The following is a 27,845-nucleotide window of genomic DNA, read 5'->3' as shown; positions in this document are numbered from 1 at the left end:
TCAGGGCCAGTCTCAGCAAAAGCAAGGCCCTAAGCAATTCAGTGAAACCCTGTCTCCAAATAAAATACAAAATAGGGCTGGGCGTGTGGCTCAGTGGTCAAGTGCCCCTGAGTTCAATCCTCAGTACCCGCTACCAAAAAAAAAAAAAAAATCCTCTTGCCTTAGCTTCCCCAGTACAGTATGTTCTTTTGATTTAAAAAAAAAAAATCATAGATTGATTAAACCAAATTAATTAAAATATCCATTACGTTACATACTTATTTTTGTCTGATAAGAACACTGAAAATCTGTTCTCTTGCTAATTTTACATAAATTATTGTTAATTATAGTCATCATGCTATATAGTAGATCTCCAGGACTAATTTTTCCTTACTGAAACTTCAGACCCTTTGACCAGCTTTTCTCATTCCCTTTCCCACTCTCAGCCCCTGGTGACTACTATTCTATTCTCTGCTTCTGTGAGTTGATTTTTTTTTTTTTAAAGAATCCACATATAAGTGAGATCATATAGTATTTATCTTTCTGTACCCAGCTTTTTTCACTTAGTGTAATGTCCTCTAGGTTTACATATGTTGTTCAAATGACAGGATTTTTTTTTCTTTTTAAAGGTTGAATAATATTTCATCATATAAATATACACCACAATAAAAAAACATCCATCTCTTCAGTGATAGACCCTTAGGTTGTTTCCATGTTTTGAGTATTATAAATAATGCTATAGTAAAGATGGGAGTGTAATTCTCTCTTTGATGTATGTTTTCAGTACTGATTTCATTTCTTTTGGGTATATACTGAGAAGTGGATTGTCCTATAGTTGTATTTTTAATTTTTTGATTCATCTCCATACTGTTTTCCATAATGGCTGTATTAATGTACATTTCCACCAATAGTATGCATGGGTTCTTTTTTCTCCCCATCCTTGCCAATACTGTTATCTTTTGTCATTATGATAATAGTTATTCTAACAGGTGTGAAGTAATATCTTATGGTTTTTACCAAGAATAGTTGTTAGATTTTATTAAATACTTTTTATTTATTAAGTTTAGTTATTTTTTGCTCTTGATAAATTAATGTGATGATTTATATTAATGTATTTTCTAATGTTGAATCATTGTTGGATTCAGATCTATGATTTGTAAATATTTGTCCTATTCCATAGGTTGTTTATCACTCCTTTAATTATTTCCTTTACTGTGAGCAAGATTTTTCATTTTAATAGTCTATTTTTTAAAAATTTCTTTCTTGTGCTGAGTATCAAACAGAGTACCTCACACATTCCAGGCAGGTGCTCCACCACTGAGTCACAACCCCAGCCCCCATTTTAACAGTCTTACTTGCTTATTTTTGCATTTGTTGTTTATGCTTTTGGAGTCTTATCCAAAAAATCCTTTCCCATTCCAATGTCATAAAGCTTTTGTATATTTTCTTCTAGGAGTTTTGCAGTTTCAGTAGTAAAGTTTAATACTTGATCTATTTTGAGTTGATTTTTGTGAATGGTGTAGGATAAGTGTCCAATTTCATTCTTTGACTTGAAGATACTCAGTTTTCCCAGCATCATTTTTTGAAGAGGCTAACTTTTTCCCATTGTGTGTACTTGGTAAACTTGGAGAAGATCAGTTGACTCTACTTAAGTGGGTTTATTTTTGTGTTCTCTCTTCTGTTCCTTTGGTTTATATGTCTGTTTTTATGCTAGTACCATACTCTTGATTACTGTAGCTTTGTGATGTATCTTGATATCAGGTAGTATTGATGCCTCCAACTTTGTTCTCTCTTAAGATTATTTTGGCTATTTGGGGTCTTTTGTAATTCCATATCAACTTTAGGATTGTTTTTTCTATTTCTGTACAAAATGCCACTGGAATTTTGATTAGGGATTATCTTTTATCTATCACTTTGGGTAGTGTGAACATTTTAACAACATTAAGTCTTCTAGTACATGAATTCTGAATGTCTTTCCATTTACTTGTGTCTTCTTTAATTTTCCTCAGTGATGTTTTTAGTTTTCAACATACAAGTTGTTCATCTCAAGTTTATCCTTTAAATAATTTTATTCTTTTTGTTGCTATTTTATATGGATTTTTTGCTCAATTCCTATTATCTCCATGTATTTCTGTCAGTTTTTAATTTTTTTTAAAAAAATTTTTTAATATTTATTTTTTAGTTATCGGCAGACACAACATCTTTGATTGTATGTGGTGCTGAGGATTGAACCCGGGCCACACGCATGCCAGGCGAGCGCGCTACCGCTTGAGCCACATCCCCAGCCCGAAGTTTTTTCTTTATATATGTATATATTCTCTATATACATATGTATATCCATGTGTTTTATTATCAGACTCACAATTTGGAATTTTTGTATATTTTTAATAACCATAATTTTTGTTCCTTTTATTCTCTACAATAATAATTTTTATCTTGAAGTCTATTTTGTCTGATAATTAAAACAGCTATCCCAGTTTAGTTTCATTTGGTTTGGCATTTGCTGATTAAAATTTTAACCTTTTTTTCCAGCTTTTTTCCTGGATTTATATTTTATGCATATTGCTTTTTAAAAAATAGCATATGGGCTGGGGATGTGGCTCAAGCGATAGCGTGCTCGCTTGGCATGCATGGGCACTGGGTTCGATCCTCAGCACCACAGTAAGAAATAAATAAAATAAAGAAGTTGTGTCCACCAAAAACTAAAAAAAATAAATATATATATATATATTTTTTTTTAGAAAGAGTGAGAGAGAGTGAGGAAGAGTGAGAGAGAATTTTAATATTTATTTCTTAGTTTTTCGGCGGACACAACATTTGTTTGTATGTGGTGCTGAGGATCGAACCCGGGCCGCACGCATGCCAGGCGAGCGCGCTACCGCTTGAGCCACATCCCCAGCCCCAAAAAAATAAATATTAAAAAATTCTCTCTCTCTTTCTCTCTCTCTCTCAAAAAAAAAAAAATAGCATATGGGACTGGGGTTGTGGCTCAGTGGTAGAGCACTTGCCTCATATGTGTGAGGCACTGGATTCAATTCTCAGCACCACATATAAATAAATGAATAAAATAAAGATCTGTCAAAAACAAAAAAAAATAGCATATGCCTTGATTTTTAAGAAGAGACAATCTATTCTAGCTATCTCTGTTTTTTAACAGATCCATTTAGTTCAGGTATATTTATAGTGATATAGTGATATTTTGATAATATCAGCTTATTTTCTGACTTGTATTTGTCCTGATTTATACTCTTATTCTTCTCTGACTTTTATTTTATTTATTTAGTTTTGGTGTTGTTGGCATCAAACCTATGGACTCATGCATGTTCAGGCAAATGTTCTATCACTGAGCTGCACCCCCTACTCCAGCCCTTCTGACTTTTTTTGAAGGGTAATTTATTAAGTTTTAAAAATTACATCATAACAGTATATCCTCTATTTCTGTTTGTTTAGTTTTTTTTTTTTTTGTGGTGATATTGAGGATTGAACTCAGGACCTTGTACATGTTCAATGCAGGTAGTCTCTCACAAAGCTATATCCCACCTCTAATGATTTCTTCTGTATCTTTATTTATTTATTTGCAACACTAGGGATTTCTACTGTGCTAGATCCTCTTTTTTTTTATTTTAATTTTTATTCCTAAGTTGCTGAGGCTGTCTTGAACTTGTGAACCTCCTGCCTCAGCCTTCCCAGTGATCAGGATTACAGGAATGTGCCATTATTCCTAGTAATTTATTTTATTTTAATGATTGCCTTAAATTTTCAGCATGTGTGGGTACATTAACAGAATCTAAAAATTAATATTAATTCTGCTCTTCCTCTGGAGTTAGAGCATGCTTAACTCCAGTTACTTGCTCCCAAATTACAAGTTATAGATCGATTTTAGTTCTTCTTGTCTTTTTCCTTCAGATGAGACTTTATTTTGGTTTCCTAGAATTAGTTCTTTTTAGGTTTATCTGTTTTTCAGTATAACCCTTCCTTGCAGGTTCATTTTTTGCTTCTTGAAGCAAAATACATCCTGGAATGCATCCTAAATATCCTCTCACTGAGAGTGTCTTAGTAAAAAACTTGGTTTTCATTTGTCCAAAAATAGCTTTGATTTGAAATGATTCTTGAAGGAAAGTTAGGGGAATATAACATTCTAGGTTGGCAGTTCTTTTTTCTTAAGATTATTATTATTACTGTTAGTATTTTTTGCAGCACTAGGGATGGACCCAAGTGTTCTTACCTCTGTGCTGTACCCCCAGTCTAGTTTTCTCTTAAAATTTTTAGAATCTCACATTCAGCCTACTGTGCTTAAGTTTGCAATCATTTTTTAGATAGCTGTTCTCCCAACTCACTCTTTGCTGGCTTCATTTAAGCCCTTTGTTGTTCTTCAGTTGCTGTACTGTGTGTCTTTGTATAGATTATTTTTCTCTCTTGACTAGGATTTTTTTGTGTTTTTTGAATTTATCTCTCTTGATTTGAATTTGTTATAACTTTCTGAATTTGTTTTCTATTAGTTCTAGAAATTTCTCAGCCATTATCCTTTCTGATATTGTCTCTGTTCCATTTTTGTCTACTTTTGCCTTCTGGAATTAGTCATAAGTATGTCCTCATTTTGTATTCCATATATCTTAATTCTTAGTTAATACTTTTGTTCAATAAAATATTACCTGAAATTCCTTGGAGTCTTAATTTTGCTTTTTTATTTCTGCCCAATCTCACAGCTTAATTCTTCATTTTATGATTGTGGATTATGACAGGCTCTGTCAGTTGGAGTTCTTTGAGCCTTAGATGAAGGTTGTAGTCCCTCAAGTAGTATCTGCTTTTATTTATGCTGGATTGTTTCAGCTAGGTAGGTGTACCACCTACCCATGAATACGTTATTTTTAGTGCTTGGGATTTCTTGGAAGATGCGTACACTCTATGTTTGAATCTCAAAAATGTAGATGTCGGGTGTGAGATGACATATTGCCAGGGAACGCCCTCCACCCCAACACTATTGCCAAGGCTGACACCTATATGTACTTCAGTCTACCTTTTCATTGGAGGTATAACCCTTTAGGGCTTTTTCAGAGATCTCAGTTCCATTTTTCCACTTTGCTTAGGCCCAGGACTTTTCTTTTTTCCAAAGCAGTGAATGAAAAACATGTTTCAAGGTTATTGATACCAGAAATTTTCTCAAGAAATCTACTGCTCCAAGATTAGGCTACCTGCCTGGTTTCTTGCTCCTTGGAAATAACACTTATTTTCTTAAGAGCTTACCTTTAAAAGGATGTTTATTTGTGGTATTTTACCCAAATAAATGTCTCAGTCTATTAGGAGTTTTTTTTTTTTTTTCCCCCATAATCTCTCTCTCTAGTCTACCATATTGTCAGAAACTGAAGTCAGGTCTGGGGCTATAGCTCAGTGGTAGTGTGCTTGCCTAGCACGGGCAGGCACTGGGTTCAATCCTCAGCACCAGATAAAAATAAATAAAACAAAGGTATAAAAAATTTTAAAAAAGTAAAGTCAGTAATTATTATTGTTATTTATTGTTTTTGCAGTGCTGGGGCTTGAACCCATGGCCTTTTAATTTTAAATTTAGTTGTAAACAGCATGCTAGACAAGCAGTCTACCATTGAGCTACATTCCCGGTCCTTGGGCAAATATATATTGATAATCTTTCTCTTCCATTCTCTTTTGAATGTTCTTTCTTCTTCATAGAGATGCTAAATATTTAGCAAAATTTCTTCTAGTTATAGATCTTTAACATATAATTAATCTGTTGTAAATAATCTATTTAATTATATAATTACTCAGAAGATACCAGTAGTTCAAGGGCATTACAGAAAGAGGAAACAAAGGGAAAGGGAACTTATGAGTGTTGTGTACTTTGTATTTGTGTTCTCATTTTTTTTAATCTTTTTTTTTCTTTATATCTTTATTTTTTTTTTATGTGGTGCTGAGGATCGAACCCAGTACCTCACAAGTGTGAGGCAAGGGCTCTACTGTAGAGCTATAACCCCAGCCCCTTGTGTTCTCATTTTAATCCTTAAAACACATTTTGGAATAGAAATTATCTTAATTGTGTGAATGGGTTAAGTAAAGCTAAGTTGTTTTCTGTTTATTTATCAGTTCTTCCTAGAGACTCCAGTGGATCTAAGAAAGCCTTCTAAAGCTGTTTATTTATTTATTCCTAGACCTTTTTAATTTTTATTTTGAGACAGGGTCTGGGTAAATTGCTTAAGGTCTCACTAAGTTGCTGAGGCTAGCTTTGAACTTTTGATTCTCCTGCGTCGCTGGGATTACAGGCATGCATCACCATGTTTAGCTAAAACTGTTATTATTTTTTTAAAAATTAAGCTATCGGTGGACAACCTTATTGAATTTTCACAAAGCCTGAATATTTGGCAAAATAAAAAGCATGTTATCTAAAGGACTTAAGAAATGTCAAAATATGATATATTTTCAATTGTATGAGGATTTAAACTCATGTTCTATAAAGATTAAAATAACTTTTTATTTTAAATTTAGTTGTAAACAGTGTCTTATTTTGGTTTCTAAAATGATCTATAAGAGATCCTCATATTTGCCTCTGGGTTGAATCCCCGAAGCATTAGGACCAAAGTCCTAATAGTGTTTTCTATGTTATCCAGTGCATTAGACAATGCATCATCCCATTTCTATCCTGGTAGCAAGTCCTCTACTCCCTCCTGCTGTCCCTGTCTTCTTTGCTCTATCTTTCAGATTCTTTATAGGTTAATTGCAACTGTGTCTTCATGGAGATCTCTTCACCGTCAGCCTGGAAATTCCCTTCATCTCTCTTCTGCCAGATCTTAATTTTTCATTTATTTTGGTAAATTATATCTTCCAGTAGCATCTTGAGGAAGGGAATATAGAAGTAAGTTTTTTGAGACATCTTGCTTTGGTTATTTATTACTTTATAATAAATTACTCCAAAACTGTTTTAGTGGCTTAAAACAATAATAAACATTTTTAATTTTAGTCTTTATGGCCAGAGGAATTTGAAACCTATTTAGACGGGCAGTTTTAATTTTTTTTTTTTTAGTTGTAGATGGACACAATATCTTTATTTTTATTTGTTTATTTTTATGTGGTGCTGAGGATTGAACCTCACACATGCGAGGCAAGCACTCTACCGCTAAGCCACAACCCTAGTCTCTAGATGGGCGGTCTTGTTCAGGGCATTGCAAGAAGTTGGAGTGAAGTTGACCTGTTGACAGGAATGCAGTTATCTGATAGCTTGACTGGAGGCTGGAAGATCTCCTTCTGAGGTGACTTATTCCCAAGGCTAGCCAGTTGTAGGTTCTTGGTTGGGAGCCTTAGTTCTCCCCACATGCTCCTGTCCACAGGTGTTTGAGTGTCCTGATGGCCAAGTTCTTTTAGACTGAGTAATCCAAGAGAGCAAAACAGAAGTAACAGTGTTTTCTTATGAGCTAGATATCTGTCACATCCTCCTCTTTAAAAAAGTGACTTACTAATTTCTGCCCATATTTAAGGAGAGAGCAATTAGTCTGCCCTCCCTTTTTTTGTCTACTGTCTTAAGTTAGGAGTATCAAAGAATTATTTACAACTTCTATACTTCTCTTGTCCAAAAATATCTTTAACTCTTACAGTTAAGATTATGGAATTCTAGACATTCTAGTATGGAATCTGTGTTTTTTCAGTTTTTTTTTATTATCAAAAAATTGAATCAAGGGACACTTACTTAACCACTGAGTCACAGCTCTAGCCTTTTAAAAAATATTTTATTTAGAGGCAGGGTCTTGCAGAGCTGCCTAGGGTCTCACTGAGTTGCTGAGGCTGGCTTTGAACTTGTGATCCTCCTGTCTCAGCCTCCTGAGCCACTGGAATTACAGGCACATGCCACTGTGCGTGGCTGGCTCCTTGGAATTTTGAAGGCATGAATGTTTATCATTTTGATTCCTGATCCTGACCTGTTTTAGTTGTTTAACACGTTTAACATTTTCTCTTTGTCCTTGGTGTTGAGAAACAGCAAGATGATGTACCTTAGTGTGGGTCTTTTATTCATTCATTTTGCTGGATTCTTAGAGGATTATTTTATTTGTTAGTACGGGTATTGAACCCAGAGGGTCTCTACCCCAACTCCTTTATTTTGGAAAAAAGTCTCCATGAGTAGCCTAGTCTGGCCTTGAACTTATGATGTTCCTATCTCAGCTTCCTGTCATTGGGGTATGCCACTGCACCTGACCTTAGTCCATTTTTAAAAATCTATAATATAAAGCAAAGATTTACTAGTTGTTTCTCAGGATATAGTTAAACTAATTTTTTTCCATTTTCATTAACTTTCTAGATGATTTGAAAAATCATCTTTATCATTTCCCCACAACCAGGGTCTGTTTCTAAGTTTTAAAATTCTAATCTGTATATTTTAATAATTTCAATGCATTATACTTTAAATAAATTTAGGTTTTTAATATGTGTCACTCTCTGATAATGCTAGTCCTTAAAAATCTCCCAGGGCTCCAGTCCTGAAGGAAGTTGAAAACTGAGGTATCTCAAGTTGGGGCAACCACCAAAGGGGAGTTGATTCAGAACACAACTTACTGTGAGGATAGTACAAAAATGGAAACTTGGGGCCATTCTCTTGGGGTTCTTTAAAGTTGCACTGAGGAGAGCAGCATAGGTGTCAGTCTGAGAAAGGGGTGATGATCAGGTTCTAAGTGTGAAAAGTGGAGTGATGTAGGATATTGAATTCAAATATGTACATGTAAATAGTTTTTTTTTTCCTTGTTGTTTTATTTGTGGTGCTGGGGATTGAACCCAGGGTCTTGTGCATGTTAGGCAAACACTGGGCCACTGAGCTACCTCTTCAGCCCAGTAAATAGTATTTTTAAATGATTAAATTATCCATTGAACAAAGAATCCTCTATAGGCACCAAAACAAGGGAGTTTGGGTATTCCTCTTTTTTCTAGATATCCTCTAGTTGTTCTATTCTGACTTTCTTTCCTCTTTAAGGGAGCCTTTTGAAAGTCCTGCAAGGTGGAAAAGAATTTTCTAAAAGAATAGGAGAGAAACAAGAAAGGGAATGGATTCAAGGAACTTCTATCTGTACCTTTAATAACTTTATTAATGCTTTCAAAGCTTTAAACATTTCAGTCTCATTGTGGCTTTTTAAAAATTATTATAAAGAACGATTAATGTACTTATTATAGAAGTTCTGCCCAGCCTACGAAGGGAAGAGAATACACAAGTAAAACATTCATTTTTTTAAAAAACAATGTCTTTATATTTATTTATTTATTTTTATGTGGTGCTGAGGATCTAACCCAGTGCCTCACCCACACTAGGCGAGTATTCTACCACTGAGTCACAACCCCAGCCCCCAAAGGTTCATATTTTTAAAAGCAGAAGGCTTATCCCTCCAGTTATGTGTTTAGAATCATTTTGGTTAGGGAAACTATATCTGTTTATAGCTGCTATAGTGTCTTGACCATGGAGGGAGCCTACTTTTTTTTTACTTTGATAAATAACACTTCCCAGTTCTTATAGCACATTGTATTTAAGGCTGGAATATTTCAAAAGACTTTACCAAAATGAGTACAAGCAAAGGGAAGTATAGAAAGCAACATGCAATATTTTTTTCATATGACACATGATATCTAGTTCTAGTCTTTTTCAGCTTTGCTTCCTTTTTTTTTTTTTTAATTTTTTATTTTTTTTTATTGGTTGTTCACAACATTACAAAGCTCTTGACATATCATATTTCATACATTAGATTGAAGTGGGTTATGAACTCCCAATTTTACCCCAAATGCAGATTGCAGAATCACGTTGGTTATACATCCACAATTTTACATAATGCCCAATTAGTAATTGTTGTATTCTGCTAACTTTCCTATCCCCTACTATCCCCCCTCCCCTCCCCTCCCCTCCCTTCTTCTCTCTCTACCCCATCTACTGTAATTCATTACTCTCCTTGTTTATTTTCCCATTCCCCTCACAACCTCTTATATGTAATTTTGTATAGCAATGAGGGTCTCCCTTCATTTCCATGCAATTTCCCTTTTCTCTCCCTTTCCCTCCCATCTCATGACTCTGTTAAATGTTAGTCTTTTCTTCCTGCTCTTCCTCCTTGCTCTGTTCATAGTTGCTCTCATTATATCAAAGAAGACATTTGGTATTTGTTTTATAGGGATTGACTAGCTTCACTAAGCATAATCTGCTCTAGTGCCATCCATTTCCCTGCAAATTCTATGATTTTGTCATTTTTTATTGCTGCATAGTACTCCATTGTGTATAGATGCCACATTTTTTTTATCCATTCATCCATTGAAGGGCATCTGGGTTGGTTCCACAGTCTAGCTATTGTGAATTGTGCTGCTATGAACATCGATGTGGCAGCATCACTGTAGCATGCTCTTTTAAGGTCTTCAGGGAATAGTCCGAGAAGGGCAATAGCAGGGTCAAATGGTGGTTCCATTCCCAGCTTTCCCAGGAATCTCCAAACTGCTTTCCAAATTGGCCGCACCAATTTGCAGTCCCACCAGCAATGTACAAGAGTACCCTTTTCTCCACATCCTCGCCAGCACTTGTTGTTGTTTGACTTCATAGTGGCTGCCAATCTTACTGGAGTGAGATGGTATCTTAGGGTGGTTTTGATTTGCATTTCTCTGACTGCTAGAGATGTTGAGCATTTTTTCATGTACTTGTTGATTGATTGTATATCCTCCTCTGAGAAGTGTCTGTTCAGATCCTTGGCCCATTTGTTGATTGGGTTATTTGTTATCTTATTGTCTAATTTTTTGAGTTCTTTGTATACTCTGGATATTAGGGCTCTATCTGACGTGTGAGGAGTAAAAATTTGTTCCCAGGATGTAGGCTCCCTATTTACCTCTCTTATTGTTTCTCTTGCTGAGAAAAAACTTTTTAGTTTAAGTAAGTCCCATTTGTTGATTCTTGTTATTAACTCTTGTGCTATGGGTGTCCTATTAAGGAATTTGGAGCCCGACCCCACAATATGTAGATCGGAGCCAACTTTTTCTTCTATCAGACGCAGAGTCTCTGATTTGATATCAAGCTCCTTGATCCATTTAGAGTTAACTTTTGTGCATGGCGAGAGGAAGGGATTCAGTTTCATTTTTTTGCATATGGATTTCCAGTTTTCCCAACACCATTTGTTGAAGATGCTATCCTTCCTCCATTGCATGCTTTTAGCCCCTTTATCAAATATAAGATAGTTGTAACTTTGTGGATTAGTCTCTGTGTCCTCTATTCTATACCATTGGTCCACTCGCCTGTTTTGGTACCAGTACCATGCTGTTTTTGTCACTATTGCTCTGTAATATAGTTTGAAATCTGGTATCGCTATACCGCCTGATTCACACTTCCTGCTTAAAATTGCTTTTGCTATTCTGGGTCTTTTATTTTTCCATATGAATTTCATGATTGCTTTATCTATTTCTACAAGAAATGCCATTGGGATTTTGATTGGCATTGCATTAAACCTATAGAGAACTTTTGGTAATATCACCATTTTGATAATGTTAGTTCTGCCTATCCATGAACAGGGTATATTTTTCCATCTTCTAAGATCTTCTTCTACTTCTCTTTTTAGGGTTCTGTAGTTTTCATTGTATAAATCTTTCACCTCTTTTGTTAGGTTGATTCCCAAGTATTTTATTTTTTTGGAGGATATTGTGAATGGAGTGTTTTTCCTCATTTCCGTTTCAGAAGTTTTGTCGCTGATATGCAGAAATGCCTTTGATTTATGCGTGTTGATTTTATATCCTGCCACTTTGCTGAATTCATTTATTAGTTCTAGTAGTTTCTTTGTAGACCCTTTTGGGTCTTCTAAGTATAGAATCATGTCATCTGCAAATAGTGATAATTTAAGTTCTTCTTTTCCTATTTTTATGCCTTTAATTTCTTTCGTCTGTCTAATTGCTCTGGCCAGTGTTTCGAGAACTATATTGAATAGAAGTGGTGATAGAGGGCATCCCTGTCTTGTTCCAGATTTTAGAGGGAATGCCTTCAACTTTTGTCCATTCAGAATGATGCTAGCCTGAGGCTTAGCATAGATAGCTTTTACAATGTCAAGGTACGTTCCTGTTATCCCTAGTTTTTCAAGTGTTTTGAACATAAAGGGATGCTGTACTTTGTCGAATACTTTCTCTGCGTCTATTGAGATGATCATATGGTTCTTATCTTTAAGTCTATTGATGTGGTGAATAACATTTATTGATTTCCGTATATTGAACCAGCCTTGCATACCAGGGATGAATCCTACTTGATCATGGTGCACAATTTTTTTGACGTGTTTTTGTATTCGATTCGCCAGAATTTTATTGAGGATTTTTGCATCTAGGTTCATTAGAGATATTGGTCTGTAGTTTTCTTTCTTTGAGGTGTCTTTGTCTGGTTTCGGAATCAGGGTGATGTTGGCCTCATAGAATGAATTTGGAAGAGCTCCCTCTTTTTCTATTTCCTGAAATAACTTGAAAAGTATTGGTATTAATTCTTCTTTAAAGGTCTTGTAAAACTCCGCTGTATACCCATCCGGTCCTGGGCTTTTCTTAGTTGGTAGTCTTTTGATGGCTTCTTCTATTTCCTCAATTGATATTGGTCTGTTCAAATTGTGTGTATCCTCCTGACTCAGTCTGGGCAAATCATATGACTTAAGAAATTTATCGATGTCTTCACTATCTTCTATTTTATTGGAATATAGATTTTCAAAATAATTTCTAATTGTCTTCTGTATTTCTGTAGCATCTGTTGTGATATTGCCTTTTTCATCCCGTATGTTAGTAATTTGAGTTCTCTCTCTTCTTCTCTTTGTTAGCATGGCTAAAGGTCTGTCGATCTTATTTATTTTTTCGAAGAACCAACTTTTAGTTTTGTTAATTTTTTCAATAGTTTCTTTTGTTTCAATTTCATTAATTTCCGCTCTGATTTTAATTATTTCTTGCCTTCTGCTACATTTGCTGTTGTTTTGCTCTTCCTTTTCTAGGGCTTTGAGATGAAGTGTGAGCTCATTTATTTGTTGGTTTTTTCTTTTTTTGAGGAATGACCACCAGGCGATGAATTTTCCTCTTAAAACTGCTTTTATTGTGTCCCATAGATTCCGATATGTTGTGTCTGTATTTTCATTTATCTCTAAGAATTTTTTGATTTCCTCCTTTATGTCTTCTGTAACCCATTGATCATTCAGTAACATATTGTTCATTTTCCATGTGATGTAGGATTTTTCCTTCCTTCTTTTATCATTGATTTCCAGTTTCATTCCATTATGATCAGATAAAATGCATGGTATTATCTCCACCCCTTTATATTTACTGAGGGTTGCCCTGTGGCATAATATATGGTCTATTTTTGAGAAGGATCCATGTGCTGCTGAGAAAAAAGTATATCCATTTGATGATGGTTGATATATTCTATATATGTCAGTTAAGTCTAGGTTATTGATTGTGGTATTGAGTTCTATAGTTTCCTTATTCAACTTTTGTTTGGAGGATCTGTCCAATGGTGAGAGAGGTGTGTTGAAGTCACCCATAATTATTGTGTTGTGGTCTATTTGATTCTTGAACTTGAGGAGAATTTGTTTTATGAATGTCGCAGCGCCATTATTAGGTGCATAAATATTGATAATTGTTATGTTTTGTTGGTGAATGGTTCCTTTTAACAGTATATAATGTCCTTCTTTATCCCTTTTGATTAACTTAGTCTTGAAGTCGATTTTATTCGATATGAGGATGGCCACCCCTGCTTGCTTACGAGGACCATGTGCGTGGTATATTTTTTCCCATCCTTTCACCTTCAGCCTGTGTATGTCTTTTCCAATCAGATGTGTCTCCTGGAGGCAGCATATTGTTGGATTTGTTTTTTTAATCCATGATATCAGCCTATGTCGCTTTATTGGAGAGTTTAAGCCATTAACATTCAGAGTTACTATTGATATATGGTTTGTACTTCCATCCATGTTTGATTATTTATCCTTTTTTTTTTAAAAAAAATTTAGTTTGTTTCTCCATGATTATTTTTCCCCTCGCCCTCTGTCTTTACCGAGGCACTTCCCTCTGGTGGTTTTGGTTATTGTTTTTCATTTCTTCCTCGTGTAGTGTTTTGCTCAAAATGCTTTGCAATGCTGGTTTTCTGGCTGCAAATTCTTTTAACTTTTGTTTATCATGAAAGATTTTTATTTCGTTGTCATACCTGAAGCTTAATTTTGCTGGATACAGAATTCTTGGTTGGCATCCATTGTCTTTCAGTGTTTGAAATACATTGTTCCATGACCTTCTTGCTTTCAGTGTCTGTGATGAAAAATCCATTGTTAACCTTATTGGTTTACCCCTGAATGTAATCTGACTCCTTTCTCTTGTAGCTTTTAATATTTTCTCTTTGTTCTGTATATTGGATATCTTCATAACAATATGTCTTGGCCTTGGTCTACTGTGATTTTGTGTGCTCGGTGTCCTGTATGCATCTTCAATTTGTATATCTCTTTCCTTTTTTATTTCTGGAAAGTTTTCTGTAATTATTTCATTCAGCAGGTTACTCATTCCCTTGGTTTGAATCTCTGTACCTTCTTCTATCCCAATGACTCGTAAGTTTGGCTTTTTTATGTTATCCCATAACTCTTGGATGTTTTTCTCGTGATTTTTTACCAGCCTTTCTGAGTTGGCTAGACTCTTTTCAAGATGAAATAATTTGTCTTCATTATCTGACGTTCTGGCTTCTACTTGCTCCACTCTGTTAGTGATACTCTCAATTGAGTTTTTAATTTGGTTTATAGTTTCCTTCATTTCTAAGATTATGGTTTGATTCTTTTTTATAATCTCTATCTCCTGATAAAGGTGCTTAACTTCTTCTTTTATCTGTTTGTGTAATACATTCTCAATGTGTTCTTTCGCTGCTTGAATTTGCTGTCTCGTATCCTCTTTAAGGTTCCATTCCATCTGTCTAAGGTGTTCCTTGAGTTCTTTATATGACCATTTTTCTGATGACTCTAAGTCCTCCTGAATATTTAGGCTGTCCTGCATTGTTTGTACTCCTTTTCTTCCTTGCTTTTTGAAGCTGCTCATGTTACTTCTTGTTATGTTTGACTGCTGAGTTACTATTTACTCCTATAAATTTATTTGATGCTTGGGAGGAAAGGTATTAGAAGGGAAGGGAAAAAGTCACTAAAGAGAATGAGAGTAAGCAGGTAGAATTCAAGGAAGGGGGGATAAGATAATTGAAAAGAAATGAAAAGACAAAAGAAGAAAAAAATAGGAAATAAAAAAAGAAAAAAAAATATAAAAAAATTGTAAAAAAAAAAAAAAATTAAAAAAACAAGAAAGAAAAATGAAAATGAAAGAAAACCCCCAAAATTAAAAAACAACAACAAAACAACAACAACAACAAAAAAAACAACATCAACAACAACAACAAAAAAAAAACAAAACTAATAAATGCAGTCTTAGAGTTTGATTAACTTCTCTTCCAGTAGGTGGCACTGTGACCACCAGGCCAAGTTTCTCCTATCAATACGCGGAAACCAATCACTGTGCAGCAGCTCCTCCTCCCAGACTGGGCGAGTGTCCAATCCTGGGTGCCTAGGGCGTCCTCTTGTGTCTAGTCACTTCCCCACTTTTCCTCTAGCCAGGCCCCTCTCACGGGTGCCGCTCACCACAATACTGGGTACACGCCAGGTCTGCTGCTCCCGGGAGCCCTGTTGTCATGAATGACTGGGCACACTGTTCCAGTTTGCCATTCCCTCAGACCCTAAGTTTGTAGAGCTTGGGGCTGAGAATCCTCAGCGAATTTTACTGCCCCTCTGGTAGCCACACCCCCGGTAGCTGGTGCAAGAGACCTCAGCTGTCAGCACTGGTGGGAGCGGTAGTCCCGCGCCGCGGGTCCCACGCCACCTCTAATTCCCTCGGTCTGGCTACCGTGCTCACGGGAAAGCTGGGAGGGGTCCTTACAGGAGAGCTGAGATTGGCCCTTAAGGTTTCCCCGATGTGTGGAGAGGGAAGGCTAGGGAATTACACACCTGTAGCCGCAGGTTTCAATGAAGTTATCTCCTCCGCTGCAGTCTGATGACGTCAGTTGTCTGCCATGGTGGTGTCTCTTGCAAATGGCGACAGTTCGTTTCCCTTTGCCGGGTGACCAATGCAACGGGTGGGTCCTTACTGTCTCTCCCAAGCCCCGTTTCAAACCTGTGGCCACTACCTATGAAGGCTCGGTTGGCATTTACCTCCGTAGGATCAGAAGGGCTGACCGGTTGTTTCAGCCGGATGGATTAGTGCTGAGTCACAGTTGTTTGTCTGCGGGAAGCAGGCGAACGGGAGCTTGAATTCAGCCGATCCAGGTTCAGTGTGTGTTCTGAGAGGCCCAAACAGCTCGCCCCAGATCCACGTCAGTTCAGCATTGCCTAGTGATCCTGAGCAAACAGAATTAGGCTGTTTACGACTCCCTATGCCTGCACAGCTGAAGAGATCAGAGACTTGATCTCTCCGCGCCCGCCGCCATGTTGGAATCTCAGCTTTGCTTTCTTTCTAGCTCTTGGTTTGCTTCTTATTGACAAAAACCATCTTTTCCCTATCATGTAGGACAACCTTCGGGCATGTATAGACTGTAAATTATTTCAAACTCAAAAGGTAGGAGACATGCTTACTACCTGAGTGTAACTTAATGTCTTCCATAAAAAGTTCAATCTAACTATATCACAGAAGCTTCCACAAGGCAGTCATATCTAGCTATATCCCAATAGCCTAGTATCCTTCCTAGAGATAAGCATGTGGTAGGTGGGTTGGGAAACTTGTCAAAAGGTTTTTATATAGTGGATCTGTGTAATATGTGTGCATTTTATAGCTTTTATAATAAAGGCTATAATGTTATATAATCAAAAACAATGGATTGGACCTTATAGACCTGGGTTTTAATCTGATATGCCAGTAAATAGCCTTGTCTGTCTTTGCAGGTTAATCTGTCTATAGTTTTATAGAGAGATTTGATATAATTAGTATGTAATTTTGACTCTAATTGAATGATTTAAATGGTTATATTAAAATTTTACTTAAATCTTTCTCTTTATGATATATTGGGCTATTTAATATAACACTGTAACAATAAAGGCCCAGTTATCATCCTGTTAGAAAATATGATCCATTTTATAATGATATATTTAAAATGTCAGGTTCTCCACTATGGTGACAGGTGAGACCTACTTATATTTAAGAGCTTGCTGTGAGTTTTTTTTTTTTTAATAAATATTTACCTCTTTATCACATACTAATTTAGATATTTTAAGGAGAATATAATTTCATGTAGTTAAATCTATATTTAGATTCTATTTTCTCATTTCTTTCATCTATGTGATATTTCTTCTTTAAAATTTTCAAGTAGAACCAAAATCAAACAAACAATCATGAATAAATTATTTGGTCTTAAGTGAAATAGAACAACATTTTCATTCTACTTAAGTATAATCTATTTTTTTCAGAGTGAAAAGCTTTTGTTATACGATACAGTCCAGAGTGAGCTGGAGGAGAAGATAAGAAGGCTTGAGGAGGACAGGCACAGCATTGACATTACTTCAGGTGACAGGAGGGACATGATGGTGATGTTTGTGACTCCAAACCTTCTGTAGTACTTCATAATATCTTTGTCTTCTGCTATTAACTTGATGTAAACAGAATGTCCCAAGAGGAGGGAAAAAAGGGTGATTTCTAAAGAATTTGATATGATTATGATTATAACTTTGATTTGAACTTACTCTTTAGAAATATGTAAAAAAAATAGAGCACATGAAAAGAAATGCTGACAGACTGAAGTATGACAAGAACCCACTGTAAGAATGGAACCATGGTACTATTCTTATATATTGTAGACAGTTACTGTTTATGTTCTTCACTCTAAATTTTGAAAGACTGTCATGTGGGACAAGGAATACAAACCTTTTCTCTTTGGCATCAAACTATGATGAGTGGAGAAATGTTACAGGGAGGTAGATTTTTGTCTCAGGAAAAAGAAACATGTATTTTTAATTAGATCAATCCAGTATGAAAGTGGCCATTTCTGGGGCATTATAGAAAGATTTTCTATATTGTGTGGAAGGTTTATGTTTTAGTCAACTTTTGCATTGATGTGACCAAAATACCTGACGAGAGCAGCTTAGAGGAGGCAAAGTTTATTTGGGGCTAGTAGTTTCAGAGCTCTTAGTCCATAGGTGGCTGATTTATTGTTCTGGGCCTAAGGTGAGGTAGCACATTATGGGGGAGGGCCTAGTAGAGAAAAGCTGCTTAGCTTATGGCGGGGTCAGGAAGGAGAGATAGTGAGTGGGAAAGGGGTCACAGGGAAGATGCACCTTTCTAGGGTACACCACAGTCACTTACCTCCTCTAGCTGTGCTCCCCTGCCTACCGTTACTACCAAGTAAGTCCATGCAGTCTAGGATGGACTGCTGAGGTTATAGCTCTCAGGACTGAATAATTTTACCTCTGAATATTTTTGCATGAATAGGAGCTTTTGGGGGATACCTCATATCCAAATTATAACATTCTGTCCTTAACCCCCAAAAGCTCAAGTAAATATCACAATGCAAAATGCATTTAGTCTATCTCCAAGAGTCCCACAGTTTTAACATTTTCAGCAATTCCCATAATTTCAAGTCTAACGTCTCCCGAGATTCTAGGCAAACTCTTGGCTATGAACCTCTGTAAAGATCAAAAGCAAGTTGCATATATTCAATATACAGTGGCATAGAGTAAACACTTCCATTCCAAAAGGTAGGAATAAGGCATAAAAAGGAAGGATGGGGCCAAAGCAAGACTGAAACCCAGCCAGGCAAATAGGTTCTGTAACTTTACATACAATGTCTAGGACACTTGGCTATTAATTATTACTTCCAGAGGACTTGGATAACTCTGCCCCTTTGGCCTTGCTGGTTGTTTAACACACATGGCCTCTCAGTTAGCCTGGCTGTCTCTGCAGCCAGTACTTTTTCTCAGCAGACAGTTCAGGTTACTGGCCATTTTTAATTCCTGAGATCGCCATTCCAGTTTAGGTTTCATCTTCACAGCTTCATGCACCTTTCTCTGAGGCAGCCTACAGGGACCCTGACCCTGCTACACTTTGCTTGGCTCCCCAGACCTTCCTTTGAAACCTCAGTGGAAGCCTCCATGACCCTTTAACTCAAGCATTCTGTATGCCTGCAGAACCAGCTCAACATGGTGAAACAGCTTCCTAAACCCGCCTCTGCTAGCAGTGACCCCCATGATCTGTTATGAAAAGAAATCTCCCTTCTGTACCCTGGAACCTTAATAGTGAGTGTGGTCTTGCAAATTCCTGAGATGCCCACAGAGTCCAGTGTGAATTTGGTATTTCTCAGGTATGATAGAAAGGTTTTGGGTTATGATTTCAGAGATCTTAGTTCACAGATGGCTGACTCCATTGCTCTGGGAATCAAGGGGAAAGCTGCTTAGCTATGGTGGGGTCAGGAAGCAGAAAGAGGTGAAGGGGACACAGGAAAGGTGCACTTTTCTAGGGCACATCCAGTCACCCACCTCCTCTAGCCATTCTCTAGCTGCCTACAGTTACCACCCAGTCAGTCCATGTAGTCTAGGATGGACTAATGAGGTTACAGCTTTCACAGTTGAATCATTTTACCTCTGAATATTTCTGCATTAACAGGAGCTGTTGGGGTTACCTCATATCCAAACCATAATAGTTTACTAGGTTATCTTATAATTCTTGAGAATATATTATTTTATCCTTTATAAGTTTTGTTTCTCTGATATAGAGTAGCCATGTTGGAAGCAGATATCCTGAGGTCTGATGTCATTGCTCCCTTACCAACTAGTTGGGTAGCTATGGACAGTTATTTGGCTTTTCTAAACCAGTCTCTGAGTCTATTAAAATGAAATAGTAAGAGTACCTACCTTAGAGGTAGCTTTGAGGATTAGGTAAAACAATGCATATAATATATTTTTGATAAAGTACTTGACATATGCTCTTTAATTATTAGTCACTAAGTGCCAAATTGATTTTCACTTTAATAAAAGCAGAGGACAATTCATAAATATATAGATGCTCATGAGTTATGCAGTCTTATGTATATAAACTTTGTATATGTTTTATATGTAAATAAATAGCAACCATGAAAGTATAGTCCTTTTTTCTCATGTGGTCGCTAGAAGTCAGCTAATACTTAATTTTTATTTGATTGCCAGAGTTGTGGAATGATGAACTTCAGTCAAGAAAAAAGAGAAAGGATCCTTTCAGTCCTGACAAAAAGAAGCCAGTTGTTGTCTCAGATATCCTTTTCTAAATTTTCTGGACTTTTTTTCTTTGTACATTTTTGATTTGTGTAATATTTTTATAATTTTTGACTAGTACACATTAACTTTATTTAAATGGTCCTGTAATAAACAGAGATGATTGAAGGTAGAAGATATAATTTAGATTTAAATGGTCATGGGAGAAGATATTTACTCCCCATCTCAACTGTGAAAAATAATGTGGTTTTACAGTTCATCAGGGCTTTGATGTGAAACAGTTGTTTAGTATGCAGCATGATTAATTCTGTGTACTTTTAAAAAATGTTTTATTGTTTCCCAAATTGAAATTTCCCTAAATAATAACTAATATATACATCAGTCTTGCCATTTCCTATGATACTTTCCCCCAATCCCTGTCTTTTTCCCCCTCTACCTTAAAAACAGTGATTGGTTGGTGCTGTATTTTATAATCAATGATAGCCTAGGATTAAGTGTGTATTCTTATGTCATTAAAAGTACTAGAATATATTTATTCTAATACTAAGATTTTTAAAGTAATTTGAAGTCATAATTCTTAATGCCAAAGAATTATGTCCATAAATCATTGTTTTATTCTCTGAAAAATAGGAACCTTGAAATTAGAATTAAAAATGTGGTATTCTTACAGCTAAATTAACCTTGACTTTTGAACGTCCATATATAGTTTATATGCTACAAGATCTTGATATTCTTGAAGACTGGACAACAATTAGGAAGGTATGATTAAAGAATGATGGATCACAAGTATATTTTTGTAGACTACTTTTTAAAATTTTATGTTTTTTTACTAATATATAAAAATAGAATTATTATAAATGTGCTTTGCTTTGGCAATATTTTCTCTAAGGCAAGTAACACTATTACAAATAATAGTGGGCTACAAAAGTATTTTAGGAATTAGAAACATGTCAGCAGTCTGTAATTTTTCCATAATATGTGACTAATAATTTATGCAAGAGTATAGAAAAGCATTTATTTAGTTTACCCAATAATAATAATAATAATATCATTGTTCTATGCCTAGTGCTTAACTTGGTCCTGGCTCATAGAAGACACCCAATATTTGTTGAATGAACAAAAGTGAACATTTGAACCGTTATATAATTATATGTCAATCATCCTGTCATTAAGTAGTCAAGAATTATAGACATTTCTGTGCTTGTTTAAAAGTGAAGCTTTGTTTTCTTTTTAAAGTTTTCCATTTTTAAAAACTGTTTAGTTGAGAGTTAGAAATTATTTCAGGTATTGATAATATCTCTAGGAAAAATTGTTATCCTTTGTGTATATTCTTTATCATCTTAGACATTAAGAATTTATTAGAGTAGCTAGTAGTTATATTTTACTGTATTTATTATTGAGCCAATCAGTAGTGTTGTTTATATGAAATAGATATCAAAATGTGTCTTCAATCTCAACTCAAGACAACTTCTCCCCCCAACCCCCCCCCTTTTTTTTTAAATTAAGGCAATGGCTACACTGGGTCCACACAGAGTGAAAACAGAACGTAAGTCATGAGTTAAGAAGACTTGTTGAATCACGGATGTTAAAATCATCTGCATACTATTTAACTCCCCCATCAGTGGTTTCATTTTATCAACAAACACTATACCTGAAATTAGGAAGAATTCTGGAATCTCTTGTTCATGTAAAAGTTTCAAAATTTCTGGATGCAGTATATTTCTTCTTTCCGTGTTCACTATTTGCTAATAATGAATCAGTAATTAAAAGAGTATTTATTTTGTATTTTTTAATGGACTAGTGATTTTTTAGGGGAGATGTTTGGCATTTGTAGATTGACTTCAGGGATTCTGTGGATCCTCTGAAGTTGAGGACAAAGTTTCTTATGTGTGTGTTTTCTCTAGGGAGGGAGAGATTAGAATGCTGACAGCAGAGTCCGTCCAAGAAATTTATTGTCCACCAAGATTAACACATTTTTGATATGCCTTAGTAAAATTTACATCAAATTACATTTTCTTGATTTTTTTTTTTTTTTTTTTTGGCACTACTTGGGAGGGCCATTCTACCACCGAACTATACCCCAAGCCTTTTATATTTTTTGAGACAGTCTCACTAAATTGCTCAGGCTAGCCTCGAACTTGCAATATTCCTGCCTCAGCCTTCCAAATAGCTGGGACTACAGGCCCGATTCACTGTGCTTGACTTCTTGACTTGTTTTTAAAATCACTACCAGCATTTCAATGGGCATTAGTGTCTAGGATAACTTTCTCTATTTTTGCCTTTTTTCACTAGAGGGAAGATTTCCTTTATGGATGAAGCTAGGTTTTTAAAAACATATGTTTCAAATACTAGGGAAAGGTCTTTCTAGTCACATTCTAGCAGATAATCTATTAAGAGATTGATTTCCATTTTATCTTTAATCCAAGGAATTCTCTAAGCTTTATTTCATGTCAAGAAATTGCAGCAGTGTTATACTGAAGTACTACCCTTAGGAATTAACTGGAATGGCAACTTCCTAAATCTCTAGAGCAGTAGTTCTTAACATTTTGGGGTCTCCCCTAACCCCTATTATCTTCGTTATTGCATCTCATTTGTTTTCTTGATAGCACTTATCTCAGTTTGTACTTTTAAATTAATTGTTTACTTGTCTGTCTTCTGACTGAATTATAAGCTCCATGAAGTCTATCACCTTGTCTCTTTTTGTCACCATTTTTCCCCCAGCACTGTTCATTTTGTATAGGAAGTGCTCAGACATTTATTGAATGAATGAATTAACAAAAGAATGCATACTTACTGAACACCTTCTATATAACAGGAACCATTTTAGTTTATGTGTATACAATGGGAAAAAGGGATAGATCTTTTTGAACCTCTTTGGGGAAGGTGGAATAATATATATATATGTAGATAAGCAATTAAGATAGTTCCAGATGTTAATTGTTATGAAGGAAGTATAAAGTTGTGATTATAATTAGCTAAGGATTGGGTAGAGTGGTTAGGGAAGACCTCTCTGAGGAAGTGACATTTGAATGATGAAGAGGTGCCTTCTTCATGTGCTTTTTACCACGTGCTTCTATAAGGAACATTTTTTTCCCCTTGCATTGAGTTTATCTGACTAATGCCAAACCATTTCTGGGGTTAAAATAGAAGTTCTACTTTAATCATTTTTAGAATTAAAATTCTTAGGAAACTTTTGAATATATATTAAAGTCTGCTTTTTTGAAAGGGTCACATCATATGCCTTTCAAAGGAGAAAACATAAAAAGTACAATTTTCAGTGGAAATATGGCAGTTATTTTTAGTACTATTTAAAACTGGCACTTACTACTTAAACTAGTAATTGGTAATGCACCTACTTCCCCCTTAAGGCACATATCTAATCTATGGTTTATTGTTTACTGTTTAACTTATTTATATTAAAAACAGTGAATTTATGAAAAAATGTAAGAAATCAAATTATCTTGTTTTTATTAGATTTTAGGTTTGTAACTAGAAATACTTTCAGTATTTTTTCCTATGTGTATGCATGGATTGGTGTTAGCTTTTAATGTCCTGACCCTTTTGTTCTTCTGACAATGTCTTATTAATATAACAGTTTTTGAACTGATCCCTTTAGCACCTGTGAAACTGGAAAAACATCTGCACAGTGCTAGATCTGAAGAGGGAAGACTATATTATGATGGTGAATGGTACATACGTGGACAGACAATATGTATTGATAAAAAAGATGAATGTCCTACGAGGTAAGTAGCTTTTATCATTGTAATGTTGCTTAGTATATTTTTTAAAGTACCATTGTCAATAAATATTCACAGCCTCCATAGGGTATTTATAATGTGTCATTAGTTGGGTGTGGATCCTTTTTTCACTTGACATATGATTTGATCACATGAGTTTACACAAGAGTACATATTAAGTTCATGAATACAAGCATTAATACAAGTGGAAGTATTGGAATTATTTATCCAGGTAAGTAATTCTGTTTGTTAATTCTTACACTAGGTTAATTGTTATCATAATATAATGACCTTAACCAGACAATTACAAATTTTTGGTGGACCTATTATGTTAGCTCTTTGTCGCTGTGACCAAAACACCTGACAAGAACAACTGAGAGGAGGACAAGTGTAATTTGGTCTCACAGTTTCAGAGGTTCAGTACACAGTGGCTAATTACCATTAAGCATTTTTCCAGTTGTATGAACACAATTGAGTATGTTTACACAACTTAGATAGTATAGGTCAGTCACTTAAGTGGCCTCGATGCAATCAAGACAGGTGGTATACATGAGATGTCTGAGGCTCCTGCCATGCAACACAGCATGCTGTTTTACAGTAGCCTTTTTTTTAAATTTAAATAAGTAGAAAGAGTATACTCTAAAATTATGATAAAAGTATAGTATAGTAAATGTATAAACCAGTAACAGTCATTTATTATCAAGTATTATGTATTATACATAGTTGTGCTATATTTTTATATGACTGGCAGCTAAGTAGGTTTTTTTATGTCAGCATTACCACAAACAGGTAAGTGATACATCATGCTCTGTTTTGACAGATATGACCATCAGAGGATAGGAATTTTTCAGCTTCTTTATAATCTTATTGGAACCACTGTTATATATGAGGTACATATTGACTGAAGTGTCATGAAGGGCATGACTGTAGATCTAATAGTAAAATTTACCAATTCTTATTAAGAAAAGAAAGATTATTATCTATTGAGTGTTACTGAATGTGATATTCTTTTTTTAAAAATGTCTTTTTAAAAAAATATGTATTTTTTAGGGGCTAGAGATGTGGCTCAAGCGGTAGCGTGCTCGCCTGGCATGCGTGTGGTTTGATCCTTAGCATCACATACAAACAAAAATGTTGTGTCTGCCAAAAACTAAAAAAAAAATAAATAAATAAAAAAATAAAATAAAATAATAAAATGTGTATTTTTTAGTTGTAGTTGGACACAATATCTTTATTTTACTTATTTATTTTTATGTGGTGCTGAGGATCACTGAGCCACACCCCAAGCCCCTGAATGTGATATTCTTGACTGCATGTCCTCTTAATAGGACAGTTAATAATCTGAGGAAAGAAGGCATATTGTAATTCATTCATTCATTCTTTCTTCTTCTTTTTTTTTCTTTTTAGTGCCGTAATTACAACAATTAACCATGATGAAGTTTGGTTTAAGAGGCCTGATGGAAGCAAATCTAAGCTTTATATTTCCCAACTACAGAAAGGAAAATATTCAATTAAACATTCGTAATCATGATTTAAGTGTTATCTAAATCTACCTTATTAGTGTTACCAAGTGTGATTTGCCAAGGGAGTAAAAAAATGTATTCAATAATTTAATATTCTCATCAAATCCTGAGAGAATGTGTATTTGTAGGTAGTACTCTAAGTAGATCTCCTATTGATATGTTATTAAAAGAAATACTAATAACAATTTAATCATGATCAGTACATTTATATTATGTACAATGACCAATAAGTATATATGGTAGGGATTTCTTTTTAATAATTTTTTGTTTTTAAAAAAATTATGCAAATCTGCCTCATCTTTAGTGAACTATGGCTACATTTATCTGCAGTTTTAAAATTTTCCATATCTTTGTCACTCATCATGTTTGTAAATAAGACTGATAAAATGTTTCCTATGAATGGTTTGTACCAGTACATTAGTGTGAAATCAGAATTGAAATTTAAACATATATTGTGAGTATGTATATATGGCATCATCAGCTTATTTAGAACTGATGGCCTTACCTTACAATCTTGTTTTACCCAAAATTAAACTATTGGGTTTGAAAGCTAAAAGGAGCACTTTTGTAGAATAGCTTTCCTTTTCCTCTTCCTTGATTGTATGGTGGTGACCTTTTTTAATGAATTATACTTAATGTTAATTAGTAAAATTAGTGTCAAGTGATAACATGTTTCTACCTGTATTTCTTGTGACCCTTTTGAGGGCAGGTGTTCATGCCTGGTATTTATGATGCAGTATGTTAGTGGTAAATAGTAACTGACAGTATTGTGGTGCTTGCTGTACATGTCTGATCTTTTGAAACAGATTTTTAGTAAGCATTTTCCAGAGGTAAAAACTAGGTCCTTATTCTAATTTTATTCATAGGGCAAAATAGGGATAATTTCCTTGAATCTATTCCCAAATTAATATTTTTATCTTTGGCGTTTTTACACTTTAGGGCCATTTGGTGCAATTTAGAGAGTGTTGGCCTCCCTTCCCATAGCCACATTCAAAATGAACTTCCAAAGCCTCAGGAACAGTACAAAGAATTGAAACCCTCAAAATGGCAGCACAGTTGGCTGTAGTATATATTTAGGGTACAACCAAATCATGTATTCCTGGTGGTCTTATGCACTTTAATTTCTGTTACAACAAGACTTAAGAGGATGAGGAAGAAATCTACATATTAACACTTAGTGCCAGAATATCTGCATGATTCCGTTTGTTTTCTTACTGTTTTACCTCTGCAAACATCCTGTGCAGATCACTACTTCACAGTTGCCAAATTTTAAAACATTTGACTTCTGAAATTCAATATCAGCAAAGTTATGCTACTTTGTTTTATTTCTGATTAACCTTAGCAACTGTACATAATGTCATAATCCAGTATTTGACAGTTCTTATGTATACAATGTTTGATAAGCATTTTTAATAAGATTTGTATTTTTAAATTTAGTATATAATAAAAAGATGTGCTTGAGTGTCATTTGCAGTGTCTTGAATTACTTCTGCACATTTAGTTCTTTTATTATTTGTAACCTGTCCACTTCTAAGAAGGATTTGAACTGTTTTAACATTAATAGATATGGAGCGGTAGAGTGTTGCACAAGTGTTTCTGCTTTCCTAAACCACAATTAAGCCTCTTTTGGGTTCTATTTGGATGTTGAAGAAAGCTAAGTTATGCTTAATTAAAAATATTCATGCATACATATTGTACTTTAATAAAAATGTACTGTTGAAATTATAAATTATAAATAGAAACTATTTAAAAACTATGATTTAGTATATTTATTTTCAAAAATTTATTATTTATGTCATATATACTATTCTATCTTAACATAAGATTCAGGAAAGTATATGCTCATCTTTTATTAAAATACTAAAAAATATATTTTGCTTTTGGCAATTTCTTCTTAGTTCTGGTTGGAAGTTTAATTTAGGAGAATTGTTAGAAATTCTGAAATGTCTTGTAGCAGCAGCAGCCTGCTACTGTTTATGATCCGATTCTGTCTTAGAATCAAATGCTGGAACTTTCCTGGCAAAGCTTCCAGTTTTTAATGTTCAGTCCACCTTTTCCTCCCATTTCTCTTAAAAAAAAATTATCCCAATCATCACTAATCTAATTCATCAACTAATAATTAACAAATGGTAATGTCATACTCCTCACTGATACCTGTTTTCATTGTTCACGTTGGTGAACTGGGTACTGAGTACATTTCATTGTAGTCTTCTTCATGTAAAAGTTGTTTTGACATACATGTTTGAATGAATACATTAGTTAGCATTTATGTTGTCTCTTGCAAAATTGGAATGTAAACTATTTTATTTGCTAAAATACTAAAATGGGGTTAGAGAAAATGCATCTCTTTTACATTTTCTTTGTGGGTGAACTTCAGAAATTGTGTTGGTACAGTAGGGGGTATTTGT

The 27,845-nt window shown here is 34.9% G+C and overlaps 1 protein-coding gene across 4 annotated transcripts in view; it reads left to right on the top strand.

The window, feature by feature from the left end:
- The window catches only part of Brms1l (BRMS1 like transcriptional repressor), a 41,881-nt gene extending 14,977 nt beyond the window's left edge, over nt 1-26,904 (top strand). For 2 of the 4 annotated variants that reach the window (XM_021724713.2, XM_013357466.4), the window contains 6 exons: nt 17,406-17,502; nt 20,133-20,216; nt 20,872-20,936; nt 21,684-21,723; nt 23,773-23,920; nt 25,322-26,904. In XM_021724713.2, the coding sequence (XP_021580388.1) occupies nt 17,406-17,502; nt 20,133-20,216; nt 20,872-20,936; nt 21,684-21,723; nt 23,773-23,920; nt 25,322-25,439 (552 nt within the window). In that variant the 3' untranslated portion in view covers nt 25,440-26,904. The remainder of the gene's footprint in view (nt 1-17,405; nt 17,503-20,132; nt 20,217-20,871; nt 20,937-21,683; nt 21,724-23,772; nt 23,921-25,321) is intronic. The other 2 variants (XM_013357467.4, XM_005322690.4) reach the window with 1 other exon arrangement.
- Nucleotides 26,905-27,845: the final 941 nt, after the last annotated feature.

Source organism: Ictidomys tridecemlineatus, chromosome 5, assembly GCF_052094955.1.
Source record: "Ictidomys tridecemlineatus isolate mIctTri1 chromosome 5, mIctTri1.hap1, whole genome shotgun sequence".
Classification (NCBI taxonomy): domain Eukaryota; kingdom Metazoa; phylum Chordata; class Mammalia; order Rodentia; family Sciuridae; genus Ictidomys; species Ictidomys tridecemlineatus.
The sequence above is the reverse complement of the archived record's forward strand: the minus strand, read 5'-3'. Positions and strand labels throughout refer to the sequence as shown.